General features: G+C 47.1%; 1 protein-coding gene across 1 annotated transcript; it reads left to right on the forward strand.

The window, feature by feature from the left end:
• The first annotated feature begins 7,200 nt into the window (after window positions 1-7,200).
• On the forward strand, window positions 7,201-17,057 carry HPX (hemopexin). The gene is given in 10 exon segments (NM_001133595.1): window positions 7,201-7,310; window positions 7,461-7,519; window positions 7,632-7,703; window positions 7,882-8,003; window positions 9,648-9,801; window positions 10,505-10,717; window positions 10,980-11,111; window positions 16,121-16,251; window positions 16,335-16,497; window positions 16,637-17,057. Coding segments are annotated over 10 exon segments (1,389 nt in total). The 5' UTR covers window positions 7,201-7,227; the 3' UTR covers window positions 16,897-17,057.
• The last annotated feature ends 2,657 nt before the right edge of the window (window positions 17,058-19,714 follow it).

Genomic DNA, 19,714 nt, shown 5'->3' on the forward strand with positions numbered 1-19,714 from the left:
TTCCAAGATTGCTGCCCCTCCCTGCAGTGGAATGAGGGTCCTCACATTCTCTCCTGAGTGCTAGTCTGCCAGAGTTTTACTGCCATCTCCAGAGAGAATTGAAAGCAGCATTCAGTGATGATTTGGCAAGTAGGGACTATGATTTCTCTCTCTCTCTACAAAAGACTGAAGCTCACAGAAATAGGTCATATTGTTGATGAAGAACAGAGCCCAGATTTGAATTTGTAGCTGTCATACTCCTAATTGGTAAGTTATAGCACCCTGTTCACCCTTGTGCCCCTTGCACCTAGCATGATGGCTGGCAGAGAAAGCACTCAACAAGATTTGAGGAATGTTGGATCTGGGAAGGTTGATCATGAGAGGTCATGGAAAAGATCAAGACATTGATCTGGTATAGCACAATTCTGGGGCTAGGATAAGAGGGACTATCCATGGATCTGTGGAAGACCATGGGGGCTTTGTAGAGATCAAGGGGGTCCCACTTGGACTATATGAAAGTCTTGGTTATGCTTACCTCCCTGGTCCTCTCTGCCCCACTAGCTGAAACCTGATGGATAGGCCAGGCACAGTGGCTCACACCTGTAATCCCAGCACTTTGGGAGGCCTAGGTGGGTGGATCACCTGAGGTCAGGAGTTTGCGACCAGCCTGGCCAACATGGTAAAACCCCGTCTCTACTAAAAATACAAGAATTAGCCAGGCATGGTGGTGGGTGCCTATAATCCCAGCTACTTCAGAGGCTGAGGCAGGAGAATTGCTTGAACCTGGGAGGCATAGGTTGCAGTGAACCGAGACCGTGCCACTGCACTGTAGCCTGGGCAACAAGAGCAAAACTCCATCTCAAAAAAAACAAACAAACAAACAAAAAAAAAAACCCTGATAGATAGGTGGAGGGACAGATAAACTCCCTGCAGATTTTAGTGCAGGTACTCTTATGGAGCCTGCCCCTCTGGCTCTGATTATGAGTGGAATTGCCTAAGCCCATGCCCTGGCCAGCCGAGATGGTGTGCTCAATTATCAGTCGCTCAGCACCAGTGGAGTCCTCCCCGAGAGCTCTCAGGTGATGGTCTATTTTTCTGCACCCCTATCTTGAGCAAGGCACCAGAAGTAATACAGAATGGAAACTCAAAGCTTCCAGCCCTCAACCTGTCACATGTTTACATTGTGAACACCTAAAAGTAGCAGGGGAATAAAAAGGCAGTAAGAGTGACCTTCCTTGGGCGGGATGCCGCAAATGGCTCTTCTACTAGCCCAAGAACAGGCTGCTAGGGCTGATTTCCATAGATTCAGATTAGGTAGTCTTCCTACGCCATGGAAAAGGTACATCAAGGTGGAGTCATTCTGTTCCTTCTAAATCCAGCCGTGGTGGGCATTTTCTTTCCAATTCAGGCTTTGGGGCCAAGTGAATGAAAGTAGTGCCTGACAGTGGAGGCCAAGTCTGGAATGATTGTCACAGATTTGGGGGTCACAGCAAAGCCTCTGCTGTCAGAATGTTATTTTGTGGTCCTGCAAAGGTTCACACTTTGCTCATATAGGGCTATCTGGTGATCAGAACAGCCCTATGGCCATTTGTGGTCTGCGGGTTCATTTATTTATTGAACAAGTATTTGTTGAGCACTTAATAGAGAGAGTAATGGGCCCTGGGAATACAGAGAAATGGTCCCTGCCCTTATTAAGCTTATAGTCTAGTGGAGAAGGGAGACAAGTAAGCAACAAGGAACTAAATGTGTAATAACAATTTGAGTTCAAGCTGTGAAGGAAATGAATAGAATACAATGATAAAGAATATAGTGTTAAATAGAGTGGACAAGGAAAGTCTCTTTAAGCAGTGACCTGTAGGGTTGGAGCAGGGTGGGTAGGGAACTAGCTGTGTTAAGAAAAGTAGATAGAGATTTTCAGACAAAGGAAAAACAGGTACAAACGTCCTGAGGGGTTGAGATCTTGATGTGTTTGAGAATCTGAAAGGAGGCCAGGGTGACTGGAGAGGAAGGAGGGTGGAAGGAGAGAGGAAAGGAACAAGTTTGGAGAATTAGGCCTGACTTGGATCATTTAACTTAAGATAAAGAGCTTGGATTTGGTCTGGAGTATGACAGTAAGCCACTGAAAAGTTTAAGTGATAAGGATGAAAGGGATGCCTTGTGAAAGAAACCTTAAACTGGGCAGTGATTCTGTGGGGTAGGAAGAGAACTGAGAATGGAAATCAGAAAACAATTCAACTTCTCTAAACTGTTCCTCTTGAAGACTGTGTATACATTAGAATTACAACTGACTTCGGCCAGGTGCAGTGGCTCCCGCCTGTAATCCCAGCATTTGGGAGGCCAAGGCGGGCAGATCACAAGGTCAGGAGATCAGGACCATCCTGGCTAATACGGTGAAACCCTGTTTCTACCAAAAATACAAAAAATGAGCCAGGTGTGGTGGCAGGCGCCTGTAGTCCCAGCTACTCGAGAGGCTGAGGCAGGAGAATCACTTGAACCTGGGAGATGGAGGTTGCAGTGAGCTGAGATCGCGCCACTGCACTCCAGCCTGGGTGACAGAGTGAGACTCTGTCTCAAAAAAAAAAAAAAAAAAAAAAAGAATTACAGATACATTTTTAAAGATCACTGTGGTTGTTATAAAGAATGTGTTGTAGAGGAGCTATTTCAATGGTCACACAAGAAAAGATGGTGTTTGCATTACTAAAGAAGCAGACAGAAATGGACAGATTTTATGTATAATTAGGAAGTAGGAATAATAGGATTCAATATTTATTAAATATATACAGTATTTCAGGCATGTTCTCAGTGCTGACGATATAGCAGTGACTAAAGCAGGTAGGATCCTTGTCCTGTACACAAAGGCAGCATGGTAGACTGTGGGGTGCTGGAGCTGGCTCATGAGAGCTGATTGTCAAATTTAGAATTTTGAGAGCTGGTTGTTAAAACACAGCTATTATTAAAAATCAAACTATATAAACTTAAATACATTCTATTAAAACCAAAGATAATCAGTACTTAAAAGCAATTACTTCCTAATTATCTTACTACATTTTACTATCCCCTGTGCTCTTGTGATTATTTATATCTATCATATCTGTATGGTAGGAATATTGTATGCAGTGTGTTACTGTACATCCCTTCCCAACTCTACATTTGGTGATGTCCTGTCGGTAGCTTAAAGTTGGCCATGGTAGGAGTATTTATATCACAAAAATCAACAAATGTTACAAATCAGTGCTTTTTTCCCTCTAGAGAGCAGTTGTTAAATATTTACCAGCAAACCCCTTGATAAGAACACACTATCCTTGTAGGAACACACACGTAGGAGTCAGGCACCCAGGGTTTAAATCATGGCTCTGCCACTTGCTAGCAATGTGATTTGGCTAAGATACCTAATATTGGCTTCCTCGTTCATAAAATGGGACTAATAGTGCTACCTTTGTCTGTTTGTGCTGCTATAACAAAATGCCTATGACTGATGATTTATAATGAACAAAAATGTATTTCTCACAGTTCTGGAGGCTGGGAAGTCCAAGATTAAGGTGCCCAGCAGGTTTGGTATGTGGTGAGGTCCTGGTCTCTGCTTCTACAATGGCATTTTGAATGCTGCATCCTCTGGAGGAGACAAATACTGTTCATCACGTGGCAGAAAAGCAGAGGAGAGAGAATCCACTTCTGAAAACCCTTTTTATAGCAGCATTAATCCATTCATCGGGCAGAGCTCTCATGACCTAAACACCTCTCATGAGGCCCCACCTCCAAACACTGGCACATTGGGAATTAAGCTTCCAACACATTAATTTGGAGGGGACAGAAACATTCAAACCATAGCAAGTGCTATATAAGTGCTATATATAAAATAGCTATGATATGAATTATATGATATAATTCATATCAAGTGCCAGACACATGTATCCAATAGATATGAGCAAATTATTACTATTTATTGATAGAGAAGCAAGAATGGACTATTCAGAAGGCCCATTATAGACTGAGCAAGAGGAGGGGTCAGCTGGGATCAGCAAGCTCTTTGGCTGCCTGGAGCTTTATCCCTAAGCCTCCTACCCCTGAGGAAAGGGGACATTCAGTTCCTGCTCCCTGGAGTATACAGCCACAGGCTTCAGGCCCAGCACACCTATCACTCAGTGGGCCCAAGAGAAATGGCTAAGGTCAGAGAACTCATATCAACAGCAGAGCAGGCTGGACATAGACATAGCCATTCCAAGGGACAGTGGGTCAGTGTCCAGCTTACATCTGGCTCTTGGCAATGCAGGAGGAAGCTCTGTGATTTGCAGACATTTGCAGGTTCGTGTTCAGACCCCTTCTGGGAGAAGTCAAAAAGCTGCTGGTTAGGAGGATTGAGAAGACTACCCAGGAAAGGAGATGGTTGAATTTCTCTGGGCTCGAGTTCCCAGAGAAGCAAGAGATTGAGGTCCCCAAATCCACTCTGGGCAGCAAGGTTTGCAGAGGAAGGGAAAGAAGCATAGAATGGTGCATACCACTAAGGCTGCACAGCCAGGGCTGAGAGGAGTGAGGGACAAAGGCTATGGAGAGCCAGTTTCAGAGAGGAAAACTGGGCTCTGGCCTCTAGTTGAAGGGCGGGAGTGCACTGATTCCTGCGGCCTCCAGGGGGTGCTCAGGCCCAAGTACCGACAAGCTTCTTTCCTCAGCCCCAGTAGGAAGCCTGGGAAGGACTCAGGACCCACAGAAGGGGCCTCGTGTATTGAGGGGAAGAGAAGCAAGGCTGCTGAGTCTTGAGTACCCTGAGAAGTCTTGGCTTGTACCTTGTGACCAACACCAGGGTGGCCAACATATCCACAGCCCTGGGTTCCCAAATGTGTACAATCTTCTACTTTCAACTCCTGCCCAAAACTTGAACTTCAACCTGGACTGCCTGCAGTGCAGATGACTCTGCTGGCCTAGTCCCTGGGTGGAGCAGGAGGATCCAGTAATGATATCTAAGCCATTCTTGGGTACCACAGGTGAATTAGGAAGCAACAGGGAAAAGGGACCATAAAGTAGTATTCTGGGATAGATGGATCCAGGGGTGCTGTGAGGGGGACCAGAGCCATGTGGGGAAGGGGTCAAGCTGAAAAGTGATCATCCAGTATATGTGCTGTATGCCCTCAGACAGTCCTGTTAGGCCAGAAGGAGACTGCACCCCCAGCCTGGCAAGTCAGTGCAAGACCCTGCTAATAGTACTATTGAAGACTCTCACTATGGGGTGTTTGTTTCTTGGGGTAAAAGCTTCTCTGTCCCCAGGCAGGCCCAGCAAAATCTGTAGGATTCAGACAGGGTTCTGACAGCTGGAGACAAGTTGTTGAGGAAATTCCTGATGGAGGATCATGGGATGCTCAGGAGGGAGAATATAAGGTTTCAGAGGCTGAGAGGGAAAGAAAAGGTGAGGGGGAGTCTTAGAATAGTGGCTCCCATTGCCCAACACCCAGAAAGAAGACATGCCTCGCAATGGGGAGAAAGTGAGTGTGAGACATTGGCTGTAGCAGTGATGGCATTGCCCAGGCTGCCAAGGACTCACAGAGTCCAGCCTTGCCCACTGACCTATGAGGAGGGAATGATGTTCACAGCACATTTTCATTCATAAGTCAGGAGAGGACATTGAGCCTGATGGCAGAGGCCTGGTGACATGTTGTTCCAGAGGTTCCGGAATATTTGTTTTCCTGTTGGAAGGAAACTTTGCAGAGTAGAAAAGGGATCTGAGACTTTTGGTAAGATTATATATGAGACTGTCAGGGGTATGGAGCCATCTGTGAGGGATCAGGGCTCTTTCAGCCTTGGCTAGAGAGCAGGGGTCCTGGAACTTCATCCTGGCCCATAGCTGAGTCTGCCCATAATTCTTTTCTGACTCAGTAGGCAAATCTCACATAGAAATGGGGCAGCTTTGGGAGTGGGCCCAGGAAGTACTGAGGATGGCAGGTGAGATCCCAGGAAGAGATGGATGTGGGGCTGAGACACTGGAGAGAGAAACAGGGCTGTCAGATAAAGGGCGTCTGTGACTCTTAGATCTCATTATGCCTACTACCATAACCTACCCCCAATTCCTAATATTCTCCTACCCTAGAGAGGGGGAAATTGTCAGAAATTTGGCTGCAATACTAGCAACACTACTCAGTACTTGAAATGCATTTTTGCATTTTTTTCATTCAACAAATATTTCTGGAACAACTCTTATATGCCAGGCACTATTTTAGGAGTCAGGGATATATAATGGTAAACAAGACAGGCAAAACAAAGCAAAGCAACAACAACCATCACCAAATAAGTAGACAGATGAAAGAATTTCAAGTTTTAGTAAGTAAAATAAAAGAAGCAAGGGTCTGAAATGGCTAGATAAGGTGGTCAAGAAAGGCTTCATTGAGAAGGTAGCATTTAAGCAGGAGTCAGCTATAAATATTGTGAAATCCCAGTTACAGTTCTATTTGTTCTGGATTGGTTAAATAAAGCTTTTTCCTCCAAGGTGGAAAAACTACCAAGAAAGACTAATTACTAGTAGTGGTGGTGCTCTCTGGAAGAGAGACACCTCCTGTTCCTGCCTCATTACTGTCAACCCTTCACTTCCAGGCACTTTTTGCAAAGCCCTTTGCCAGTCAGGGAAGGCGAGAGGCTGGGCATAGGGCTTGGACATTTGACAACAGTGAGACATTATTGTCCCCAGACTCACTAGTCCAAGGGTAAAGCTGAAGAGGCTTGGGCGTGCCCCAGAAAGGCTCCTGATGAAGCTTGGAAAAAGCTATTCTCTGAGTATTTCTAAGTAAGTTTATCTGTGTGTGTGGTTACTAAATGTAGTAAGTATTGCTGTCTCTAGCTGCCTTAGAGCAGGGCTTGACACAGTACACAGAAATATTAGTTCCCTCCGTTTCTCACCTCCCCCATTGTGGAGATAAACTCAATCGCAAAAGGTGATCCTCAGTCTACTCGCTTCCCTGACTTATGGATGCCTGGACCCATTGCCAGTGTGAGAGTCACAGCTGCACGTCAGCAGTGTAGCCCAGTCACTGCTTGAAAATTGCTGAAGGGGGTTGGGGGGCAGCTGCCGGGAAAAGGGAGTCTTGGATTCAGATTTCTGTCCAGACCCTGACCTTATTTGCAGTGATGTAATCAGCCAATATTGGCTTAGTCCTGGGAGACAGCACATTCCCAGTAGAGTTGGAGGTGGGGGTGGTGCTGCTGCCAACTCTATATAGGGAGTTCAACTGGTTGCCCAGAGCTGTCCTGTGGCCTCTGCAGCTCAGCATGGCTAGGGCACTGGGAGCACCCATTGCACTGGGGTTGTGGAGCCTGTGCTGGTCTCTGGCCATTGCCACCCCTCTTCCTCCGTGAGTAAAGCTGGGACTAGAAGTGAAGGATTTAGTTCTGGGCTAGGGTAAGGTACAGCCAGTTTTTAGGCCTCGGTCAAATTTGGGGTCAGGTGCTATGGGAAAGGGATCGGTCCCAATGGACCAAGATATCTATTTTGTTCTCCCTAGGACTAGTGCCCATGGGAATGTTGCTGAAGGCGAGACCAAGCCAGACCCAGATGTGACTGGTGAGGCCCTGACTCCCTAAGTCTGTCTATCTGTCTGGTTGTGTCTCTGCATTTTATCACCTTCTGTTTTTTTTTTTTTTTTTACTTTGCCATCTCCCTACCTCCACCCCAGAACGCTGCTCAGATGGCTGGAGCTTTGATGCTACCACCCTGGATGACAATGGAACCATGCTGTTTTTTAAAGGTAGGAGGGACTGAGGTTAGGGCGTTTAGGACCTTAGACTTACTCTCCTTCACAAAGGGTGTCCCTGTCTGGGAGGTCTTAGGAATTATCTGATGGTATCGCTGACAGCTTCTCTCAAGCTATCTCAGTAGGTCAAAGGTTTCTCACTGGGCCCCTCAGTGAGTGTGGGTTTTTTCAGGGGAGTTTGTGTGGAAGAGTCACAAATGGGACCGGGAGTTAATCTCAGAGAGATGGAAGAATTTCCCCAGCCCTGTGGATGCTGCATTCCGTCAAGGTCACAACAGCGTCTTTCTGATCAAGGTACTGCTGGGTCAAAATCAGGGCCAGGCTGGAAAGGGCTAGAATCGACACTGGAGACCCTTCCCCCAAATGGCCTTGGCATGGAGCCCGTAGCAATAGGTAGCAGATTTCTTTCCCATGTGCCCACCTTTCCTGTAGAAGCTCGGGCTAAGGGAGAGTGCATGCATGTGGGCCTGGCAGGTGCACCATCCAGTGGCTGTTCTTCAGTCCTAGTCTTAGTTCTACACCACTCTGCTGTACCTCACACTGCTGGCCATCTTTTTTTTCCCTGGCAATTTCTTCCCTTGCCTTCCATGACCCTGTATCAAGTCCTCTTCATAGGGCAGGGCAAGTTGTTCCCAACACAATGGCACCTGGCTAGAAGAGCATATGGAGCATGAAATCCAGTCTGCTGTGCTCACCAAGTCCCATGTGACCCAGGCTGCGTCTGCTCAGAGGAAGGGGTGCCTTCTCCTACCTTGCCAAATGGTTGGGGAAGTCCTGACTGTCGGCTTTGTTTTCCCTCCTGCCTCTTTTCTCTCTCTTCTCAAATGTCTCATTCTATCTCAACCAGTTCCCTAATGTTCCTTGGGGATCCATCCTAGCCTTTCCATATACCTTCCCTCAGTGATCTCAACCATCACCATGGCTCTGAGGAATATCTATGCTGTGGACACTGGATCTAGATCTACTTTCTGAGCTCCAGACATCTCTTTCCAATTATATGTTCCACAGGCACCTAAAATTCTGCATCCCCCAAACTAAGCTTTGCATCTTCTTTACAAACCAACCTTTCCGCCTGTGTTTCCTGTTTCAGTAAATGACCCCAAAATGTGCCTGATTACTACAAACTAAGTGCACACAGGGTCTAATGATCTGGGCCTTGGTTATCTTCTCAGGTTTATCTCCTCCCCTGCCACATTCACTGTGTGCCAACCATACGAATCTACATGAGGTTGGAGCACACTGCTTCCTCATGTTTGGGCTCTGCGTGCTGCTCCGTCTGCTGGTAACACCCTTTCCTCACTTGTCAACCTGGAAAATTCCTGCTGATTTTTCAGCTCTTGGGCCCAATGCTTCTTCCTCTTTGGTGTGAAACCTTCCACAACTTCTCTAGGCAGACTTAGGCACTCTGTCTATATTCTCAGTGCACTCTTTACACTATACCTTGGTAGTTGCATGGCTAGGATTGTAGGAGTCCTTTCTGCTTTTGTACAGTGAACTTCCTGAAGTGAAAGACAGAGTCTTGTCATCCTCAGTGCCTCTCACAATGCCTGGCATATAGTAGTTATTCAGTGACTGTTTCTTGAATGAATGAATGAATAAATAAATGAAGAAATGAATGAAGAAATAATGTATGGATGATTGCAGGATGAACATTTGTGGATATGTTTGTCAACACTGATGGTGTTGCAGATAAATGTGCCACAGGAGTGTCTGGGTACAGAGCTAGAGGCGTGTGTGTTATAGTAATAGTGACTGGATTTGCACAAACTGAGGGTGTGTATTGTGCAAAAGGACAGCACATTGTTGTCCACAGATGGACTGAGAATGTGTAGGGCCACAGGAGGATATTGTATAAGCACAATAGATAAAAAATGTGTGTAATGCAGAGTGGCAGTATCTGGGGATGCACAGTCAAAAAGAGAGTACTTTTGAATGCAGGGGGACAAAGTCTGGGTATACCCTCCTGAAAAGAAGGAGAAAGGATACCCAAAGTTGCTCCAAGATGAATTTCCTGGAATCCCATCCCCACTGGATGCAGCTGTGGAATGTCACCGTGGAGAATGTCAAGCTGAAGGCGTCCTCTTCTTCCAAGGTCAGTCCAGGCTGGAATCCAAGAACCTGGAGTAGTGGTGGGTTGGTAGTGATGCCAGTAGCGATGGTGATAGTGGTAGTGATGGTGGTGGTGGAGCCACTATGTGGCTTTTTAAGGAAGGGAAATAGAGAAGCCACTTATGGTCTAGAGGTCACGTGAGGGAAGGAGAGGAAGTCATTCTGGTGAAGGCACCTGTGTGTAATTCTGTGTGAATAGTCCCTCATTGTTCCCCATGACCCTTAGGACAAATCTACCCTCTTTGGTCTTACATACAAGGCTCTCCATGGCCAAATCCCTATTGGCCCTTCAGCTTTGACTTTTATTATACCTTTACCTTAACACTAAGCTCCAGAAACCCTGCGCTATTCTCTGTACACTCAGTTTGCTTCATGCTTTGGAATCTTTCCTCTCTCTGGGGTTCCATCTCTCCTTGTGTGCCTTTTAACTCCTACTTCAGATTTCAGTTTAAGTATCATCTTCCCTGGGAAGTTTTCCCTGACTCTCGCCACTGCCTTTGCTGAGCTGATCCTGTGTGTTTTGCTGCTGAATTTTGGTGTATGATCACCCTCCTTTAGCCATCTTTCTGATGGCTGTGAGCTCCATATGGTCAGTACCATTATCTGGCCCATCCTGGGACCCAGAGAAAGCACAAAGGAGGGCATAACCTGGTCTCACCAAATGCCTGTTGATTGATTGGACAAAGGTGACCGCGAGTGGTTCTGGGACTTGGCTACGGGAACCATGAAGGAGCGTTCCTGGCCAGCTGTTGGGAACTGCTCCTCTGCCCTGAGATGGCTGGGCCGCTACTACTGCTTCCAGGGTAACCAATTCCTGCGCTTCGACCCTGTCAGGGGAGAGGTGCCTCCCAGGTACCCGCGGGATGTCCGAGACTACTTCATGCCCTGCCCTGGCAGAGGTGAGAAAGCCCTAGCACTTGAGACCTGTCAGAATTCATCCACTTTCCCTGAGCTTGTGGATGTCACGTGTCCTAGCTCTCACCTTAACTCCATGTTGTGACACCTTGGCCGTTAATCTAGCCCCATTTCCATTCTGGATTTTCCCATTGCCCTCATATGGGGAAACCCACACCTCACTAACCCCAGCCATCTCTTCCACCTTGGACCTCACTCTGACCTCTGGCCTCCTTCTGTGTTCTCCTCACCCATTTCTCTCTCCAGGCCATGGACACAGGAATGGGACTGGCCATGGGAACGGTACCCACCATGGCCCTGAGTACATGCGCTGTAGCCCACATCTAGTCTTGTCTGCACTGACGTCTGACAACCATGGTGCCACCTATGCCTTCAGTGGTGAGAGATGCCCCCAACTCCCCCAATGTGCTTTCACATCTCTTTTACTTGTATCTCCCATCCTTGATACATTTCTCCATTGTCATCACTGTGTCACTTATTTTGTCCCCTCTGTCCCCATCCTTCTGCATGCCCTTCTGCATCCCTCATCTCTGAGGCATATTTCTCAATCTTGTCTGTCATGGCCCAAGCCCCTAACTTCATCTACCTGTCTACCATCTACTCCCATGGCTGTGCCCCCTGTGGACCTCTCTGGGCCCCTATGACTCCTTGTGTTCTCCTTGCTCAATGCCCTGCTGAGCCCTCTGGCTCTCCCTTGCTCCCTGGACCTCTATGTGTCTCTGTACTTGCATATCCTTTGTTCTTGCATATCTTTCTGAGTCCTCTGGCTCCCCCTGATTTATCCGCAGAACTCCATCTTGTTTCAGGTTCCTGGTTCCTATGTCCAGACCCCTGGGCAAAGCACTGCCTGAGGATGAGATGTTCTCATTGCTAGAACCGGCTGAGAAGTGTTGGGTACTTTAGACCTTTAGAGGCTGGCTTCACTAGCCTGTGGAGGTTTCTCCTTTGAGTAGCCAATGGAGATACCCCTCCCTTGACCTGTAGCATCAATTGGTAAAAGCCATCTAATAATACCTAGGGCTGTTCTGAGTTCAGTCAGGCAGTAAATAGTCATGCTGCACAGTTGAGAATATCCGCAAGAGGAGTGAGCACCCACATCACATCCAACCTAAGATATATGTACAATTAGGACAGTGGTAAGAATGTAAAATCGTGAAAATATTTTTTTCACACAAAATTTTTTTGGCTCCTGACCCTTGGACAAATTTGACCAGTTATGACTATCAAGTTCTGTTGAAAACTACATCACCACATGGAGAGCAAATCTCCACAGCAGGATTGCACACTATAATAAGAACAACTAAGATGAAACACACACCTGTAGTGAAAATACAACATTAAACTGAGAACATATGCCATAGTAAGAACACATAAGTATCAAGAGAACATGCAGCCATGGTGGGACCCCATTGGGAGGACACACAGACAAAGTGAAATTCAGAAAGAGAGACAGAGTGAGTGAGAGCTTGTGAAAACAGGGCCACAGGAAACACACAGAAATAGAGAGAGACACCAAGCCATCTAGAGATCACAGAACTTCAAGGCCATGTGGCCATAATGAGAATGCTACCGAACTCCTAAATGAAAAATGTCGTGTATGTTCCGTAGCTGTTGAGAGAGCACACAGCATGGAGAGAACACCTTATATTAAAAATACCCAGGCCGGGCGTGGTGTCTCACGCCTGTAATCCTAGCACTTTGGGAGGCTGAGGCAGCTGGATTGCTTGAGCGGCTTGAGCCTAGGAGTTTGAGACCAGCCTGGGCAACATGGCAAAACCTCATCTCTACAAAAAATATAAAAATTAGTCAGGTGTGGTAGTGCGTTCCTATAGTCCCATCTACTTCAGAGGCTGAGGTGGATCATCTGAGCCCAGAAGGTTGAGGTTTCAGTGAGCCGTGATCATGCTACTGCACTCCAGCCTGGGTGACAGAGTGAGACCATGTCTCAAAAAACAAAAACAAAAACCATATATATGTATATACCTAGCTGAGGTGAGAATGCACTACCTTGGTAAAAACACCAACAGGATGCAGCTACCGCATGGGGCAGTCCCTCTCCTCTCACTGGTAAATCTTTTTTCTTTCTCTGTCTCATAGTTTTGTTGTTGTTGTTGTTATTGTTGCTGTTGTTTGAGATGAAGTCTCACTGTTGCCCAGGCTGGAGTGCAATGTCGCAATCTTGGTTCACTGCAACCTCTGCCTCCTGGGTTCAAGCGTTCCTCCTGCCTCAATCTCCCATACAACTGGGACTACAGGTGCATACCACCATGCCTGGCTAATTTTTGTATTTTTTTTTAGGTTACAATGTACTATTTATTAATTTAATTTTTGTATTTTTAGTAGAGATGGGGTTTCACCATGTTGGCCAGGCTGGTCTTGAACTCCTGACCTCAGGTGATCTGCCTGCCTCGGCCTCCCAAAGTGCTAGGATTACAGGCATGAGCAACCGCGCCTGGCCCCTCATAGGTTTTTATCTATTCTCTTTGCTTCTTCACAACTTTGGCTTGCACGTGGACCATCATCTTCTCTCCACCTTCTCACTACTTCATGATCTTTCAGTCTCAGTTCCAACTGATACCTCCCTCAGTTGTTCTTTTTTCCTAGTAAGATTTCCAGACAGGGAATCTGAATGGCCCAGTCCATATTTTCAGACCATACCACATTAAAGTGGTTGATTGCCAGCCTATGTATTGGCTACATTAATGGGTTGGGGTCTCATCATTTACTTCATTGCACAAAGCAGCATAGCTCTGGTTCTCAAAATAGGGCCCCTGGGCCAGGTGTGGTGGCTCACGCCTATAATCCCAGCACTGTGGGAGGCCGAGGTGGGCAGATCACTTGAGTCCAGGAGTTCTAGACCAGCCTGGGCAACATGGTGAAATCTCATCTCTACTAAAAATACAAAAAATTAGCCAGGTGTGGTGGCATGCACTGGTAGTCCCAGCTGTTCAGGAGGCTGAGGTGGGAGGATTGCTTGAGTGTGGGAGGCAGAGATTGCAGTGAACCGTGATTGCACCTCTGCAATCCAGCCTGGGTGACAGATTGAGACCCTGTCTCAAAAAATAAATAAATAAAATAAAATAAATATGGTTCCTGAGCAGGGTAATTTCAGTGGGAAACCTCCCAGGGGAGGTGGATATGTCAGTCACCACTGTATACTCAGTACACGGCTAATAAGAGAACTTGTGGTAGCAGCAAGAACACTAGGTATTTACTCAACAAATATTTGTTGAGTATCTGATAAGTAGGGGGCATTGTCCTAGGCACTGAGATACAGTAGTCAACATGGCAGATGAGATGCCTTCCCTGATAGGCTCTGCTAAAGTGAGAGAGGACAATAAGAAAGAGAAAGGAAGAAAGAGAATACTTTTAGGTAATATTAAGGTTTGTAAAGAAAATAAGACAGGATAGTGGGATAGAGGTGAGGAGAATGAGGGCTGTCTTCTGAAGAAATGACTTTTGAGCTGAGACTTCAGTGATGAGAAGGAATTAGCCACACAATGTGCTGGAGGAGAAGCATTTTAGGGAGGGTGAGCAGCACATACTTCAAGGAATCAAGAAGGAAGCCTGGTGAGGCTGGAACACAGAGAAAGAGCAGGTGGGCGACTTGAAAGAGCACGGACGGCAGTGGCCAGGTTACCTAGACCTGGTAAGGGTTTTCAATCATAAAAGGGAGTCATCAGAAAGTCTTGAGCAGGGCTGTGATATATTCTAACTCATTTTTTATAAAAGATCACTCTGACTTTTTGCGGAACATAAGTTATAAAGGTACAATCATGTAAGCAAGGAATCCAGCTAGCAATTCGTGCAGTTGTCCAAATTAGAGGTGATGACAGCTTGGACTAGGATGATAGCAGCAGAGGTGGTGAGGAGTCACCATGATATATTTTGGAGGTAGAGCTGACAGCGTTAACTAATAGATAAGATAGGCTGGGTGTGGTGGCTCATGCCTGTAATCCTAGCACTTTGGGAGGCCAAGGCGAGTGTATCACCTGAGGTCAGGAGTTCGAGACCAGTCTGACCAACATGGTGAAACCTCGTCTCTACTAAAAATAAAAAGTTAGCTGGGAATGGTGGCACATGCCTGTAATCTCAGCCTACTTGGGAGGCTGAGGCAGGAGAATCGCTTGAACCTGGGAGGTGGAGGTTGCAGTGAGCCGAGATTGCACCATTGCATTCCAGCCTGGGGAACAAGAGTGAAACTCCATCTCTAAATAAATGAATGAATGAATGATATCAGTCAGAGTAGGGAAGGGAAAAGAGGCTTCAAGAATGACTCAGCTTTCGCGGACTCGGCAACTGAGTGGCTGGTGGTTTTGTTTTCTAAAATTGGGAAAGACTAGGGAGTGTGTGTGTTGCTGGGGGGCAGAAATCAGTTTGGGCATATTAGGTTTTGGGTGCCTATTGGCACCCCATAAGCATGTCAGGTAGGCAGCTGATTTGGAGCCTAAACCTCAAAGGAGAGGTCAGTCAGAGCTGACGAGTACAGATTGGAAGTCATCAGCACATAGATGGCATTTAAAGCCCCTGGACTAGGTGAGATTACCAAGGAAGTGAAGGTAGAGAGAGAAGAGAAGAGGCCCAAACTAGGGGATTCCAATATTTAGATATCAGGTTGAAGAAAAGAGTAGTCAAAAAAGATAAGAGGAATACTGGGAGAGTCGGGTGTCACAGAAGCCAAGTTCCAAAAAACGACATTTAAAGGAGAAGGAAGTAGTGAGCAGTCAAGTGCTCCTGAGAGGTAGGGTCAGATAAGAACAGAGAATTGACCATGAGATTTGGCAAATTGGAGAATACTAGCAACCTGGATAAGAACAATTTCAGTGGTTGAGGGAAACAGAAGTGTAATTGAAGAGGTTTGAGGAAAAAAGATAAATGGGAGCCTAGATAATTCCTTAATAAGTTGTTGTGAAAAGAAGAGAAGAAAAGTGGGGTGCTAGCCCAGCTACTCCCTCACTCTCCCACCACCTCACAGGGAGGGACTGGAGAACACAGCCAGAGTGAGAACATTCAGCAGAAGTGGTGCTTCCTTTTTAACTTCTGGACACTGTATCTCATTATCTATAACCGCATCTCTGCACATGGACACCTGAGATCCTTAGGGAGTGCCCACCAACCCCATGATGTTGGCCTTACCTGGAAACTTAGCCACTGTTTTCCACAGTTGCCTTTCTTTCAGGCACCTGCTGATTCCAGTTCCAACCAGGGCACAGTGCCCAACATTGCTGACCAAGTCTTGCTCTATTTCTCCTTCTCACCTGGCCTCTTCCATCTTGGCCTCTGGGTGCATTCTCTCCCTCTCATGACTCATTTCTGCATTCATCACTAGCCTCTTCTCTGCCTGGGCTTCTGCCAGCAGCCCTAGAGCAACCTATGGTATTTCACAGGGACCCACTACTGGCGTCTGGACACCAGCCGGGATGGCTGGCATAGCTGGCCCATTGCTCATCAGTGGCCCCAGGGTCCTTCAACAGTGGATGCTGCCTTTTCCTGGGAAGAAAAACTCTATCTGGTCCAGGTGTGTACTGGGGGAGAGGCTTGAGGTAGAGACTGGGACAAGCATATCCAACTCTGTATTCATTACTGTCCTTTGTCCTCCAGGGCACCCAGGTATATGTCTTCCTGACAAAGGGAGGCTATACCCTAGTAAGCGGTTATCCGAAGCAGCTGGAGAAGGAAGTCGGGACCCCTCATGGGATTATCCTGGACTCTGTGGATGCGGCCTTTATCTGCCCTGGGTCTTCTCGGCTCCATATCATGGCAGGTGAGGGGCTTCTGGGTGCTTAGAGGGCAGCTTGTTCTGCTACCTCTCTGTGGCATAGATCCCCACCAGGGCATGAGAAGGCCTAGGTCAGGATCCCCATGACATGGAAGCCATGCTATGTTTGGTGCCTTCTCCCCAGGACGGCGGCTGTGGTGGCTGGACCTGAAGTCAGGAGCTCAAGCCTTGTGGACAGAGCTTCCTTGGCCCCATGAGAAGGTGGACGGAGCCTTGTGTGTGGAAAAGTCCCTTGGCCCTAACTCATGTTCCGCCAATGGTCCCGGCTTGTACCTCATCCATGGTCCCAATTTGTACTGCTACAGTGATGTGGAGAAACTGAATGCAGCCAAGGCCCTTCCGCAGCCCCAGAACGTGACCAGTCTCCTGGGCTGCACTCACTGAGGAGGGGCCTTCTGACATGAGTCTGGCCTGGCCCCACCTCCCAGTTCCTCATAATAAAGACAGATTGCTTCTTCGCTTCTCACTGAGGGGCCTTCTGACATGAGTCTGGCCTGGCCCCACCTCCCCAGTTCCTCATAATAAAGGCAGATTGCTTCTTCGCTTGAATCAAGGGGTCTTGGTCGTGAAACAATCTTACTTCTTTCTTTGAGTTGAAAAGTTAGCAACTTCTTTGAGGGTCTCGAGCTCAAACAAGGCTGTGAGAAACAAGGGAGGGGAGGACTAAGGGGCAAACCTCATCTCTGCGCAGATGATTCTTAGGTCCAGATCATAAACTAGCTCTTTGCAGACTGTCTACACATAGTGGGGGGAAAGAGAACCAGAGTCAGAAGAGGAACAGCTGAGTTTATACAGCAAGTAAGAGGTGGAGCTGGGACTCTGATTCAACTTGCTGATAGATGACCACAACCCAGCCACAAGGCATCAGAAACAACAGGGCCTGGGGCAACTATGCATGTGCAAAGAGGATTGGCTCAGAGTTGTGGGGGAGGAGGTCCAGTCTGGGGGACCTCAAATTATGGTTCTGGGTGATTCAAGTAACACCACTCATGGCTTGGGTTGCCATGAGTTAGGCATGACAAGTGGAATGAAGTTGAAGTGGGGAAACAGAAATACACCAGCTGTGTGTCAGTGGCAAGCTGGAGAGAGAGGAGAAAGAATGATTTAGGGACCTGGCACCATGAAGCACATTTGCAGAACACGGCCCCTGGGAGTCTTGCTGGAGCCTCAGGAGCTTTGCTGGCACAGAGGATCTGGCCTACCCAATTAGCCTCCTGGGTATCTGCACCATCTAGACCAGCAAGTGTCACTGGCAAGGAGGTTGCAGTGCTTGGTTATTTTCTGGTCATAAACTGGTGAAGGCTTTGGGTTCCAAATTTGCTGACAGCTATTTAACTGGAGATTGGGCCTAGACTATAGGCCTTGTCTCAGACAAGGCCCTATTCCTCCACTGCCTTTACAACCCAGCTGAGGTTGGAGGCTGGCTTGTTTCAGGCTCAAAAAATAGCCTGAGTTTCCAGCAGGGGGCCCTTACTCTGAGCTTCCATGTGCTAGCCTCATTTTCCTTTCCTGTAAAATAGATATAATGCCACCCACCTTCCAGTGACAATGAATATAGACTCAAACCCATCCTTTGAACTGTCTTGGGAAGGGGCTCTGGACATAGACCCAGACTGTGGCTCATGGCCTCATGTGATCTAGAGTAAGCCCCTCCCAACTTGTCAGCCCTTTGCTCCGTAGGACTTTGATGGGTAGAGTAGTAGCTAACAAGCTCTGACTATCACACAAGGCTTTGTACTGGGAGGCCAGGCTATAGAGTGGCTCCAGCCTAAAGGGCTGGGAGCTGGGGGACAGCGTCTCAGATTAGGGTCTAACTAGGAAGTTGACTGGAGCTGAGAACAGAGGTTAGGGGTCAAGCAGCAGGGTTGTGGGTCTACTCCTTAGGAGCACCTTGAGCTTTACTTTTCATTCCTAATGGTGTCTTGGATGGCTACCCTCATGGGGTTGGCTGCTAGTCTAAGGGGTGGAGACAAGGCCAGAGTTTCAGGTCTGGTCCTTATCAAGTTCATGCACTACACTTGGGACCACTGCTGCATCATGCCAGGGAGCCTAGAGGTGTCTAAACAGTTTATCCAGCAACTCTGATACCCAAGGTTAACTTCCTCTTGCTTTCGGAGGCAGGGAGTACTAAGTCTCCCCTTTCTCCTCTCCTTGCACCTGTTCTCTTGTAGGGAATCCTCTAGCTTGTCCCCAGGGAACTCCCAGAAATGGTTTGTTTCAGTTAATTTAGGCTGCTATAACAGAATATCTTAGAGTGGGTAATCTATCAGCAATAGGAATTTATTGTTCACAATTCTAGAGGCTGGAAAGTCCAAGATCAAGGCTCCAGCAGGTTCAGTGTCTGCTGAGTGCTTGTTCTGCTTCAAAGATGGCACCTTTTTGCTGTGTTCTCACATGGTGGAAAAGGGACAAGCAGCTCCCTTCGGGCTCTTTTATAAGGACACTAATCCCTTCCGTGAGGTTGAAACCCATGTGACTTAATCACTTCCCAAAGTCTCCCCCTCCTAATGCTATCACATTAGTGACATTTGGTTCCAACATATGAATTTGGGGGAGATGCCAATATTCAGACCATAAAAAGGTCCAACTTATACTTCTTTCATTCACTCATTTAGCATCTCCTATGTGCAGAGCAGCGTGCCATTCTACCCTCAAGAATCTGCCGCTCTATCACAGTCAGGAGGGGAACACAGACAAAGCATCAAGTAAATGCAGTACAGTGAGATAGATACTAAGATGGAAGACTCAATATACACAGGAGAGAGGAGCCAGCAATACTTAGGATGAAGAAGGGGTTAGGAAAGTCTTCATATATAATAAACACTTAGTTCAATTTTTAAAGATGAGTAAAATTTATGCAATTCCTTTAGTAAATATATATTCACTGCCAGCTATGCATTACCATACCAGGGAGCATTATGAGCAGAGGAAAGGAGAGAAGGGACAACAGGGAGTGCAAACTGCAACCAGCCTCACAGGGCTGGAGTACAGGGGATGTGTGAGGGGCTGGTGAGATGAGACTGGAGAGGGAGGCAGGAACATACCAGTTCACAGGAGGCCTTCCATGGCAGTCTAGGAAGCATGGATATTGTCTATTTTGGGAGCAATAGAGACCTACTGAGGGATTTTAGACAGGAAGAAAGTGAGGTGATGAGATTTACATTTGAGAAAGATTTCTCTGATTGCTGCAGAGTGGATACCA

The sequence above is a fragment of the Pongo abelii genome, chromosome 9, assembly GCF_028885655.2.
Source record: "Pongo abelii isolate AG06213 chromosome 9, NHGRI_mPonAbe1-v2.0_pri, whole genome shotgun sequence".
Lineage (NCBI taxonomy): Eukaryota > Metazoa > Chordata > Mammalia > Primates > Hominidae > Pongo > Pongo abelii.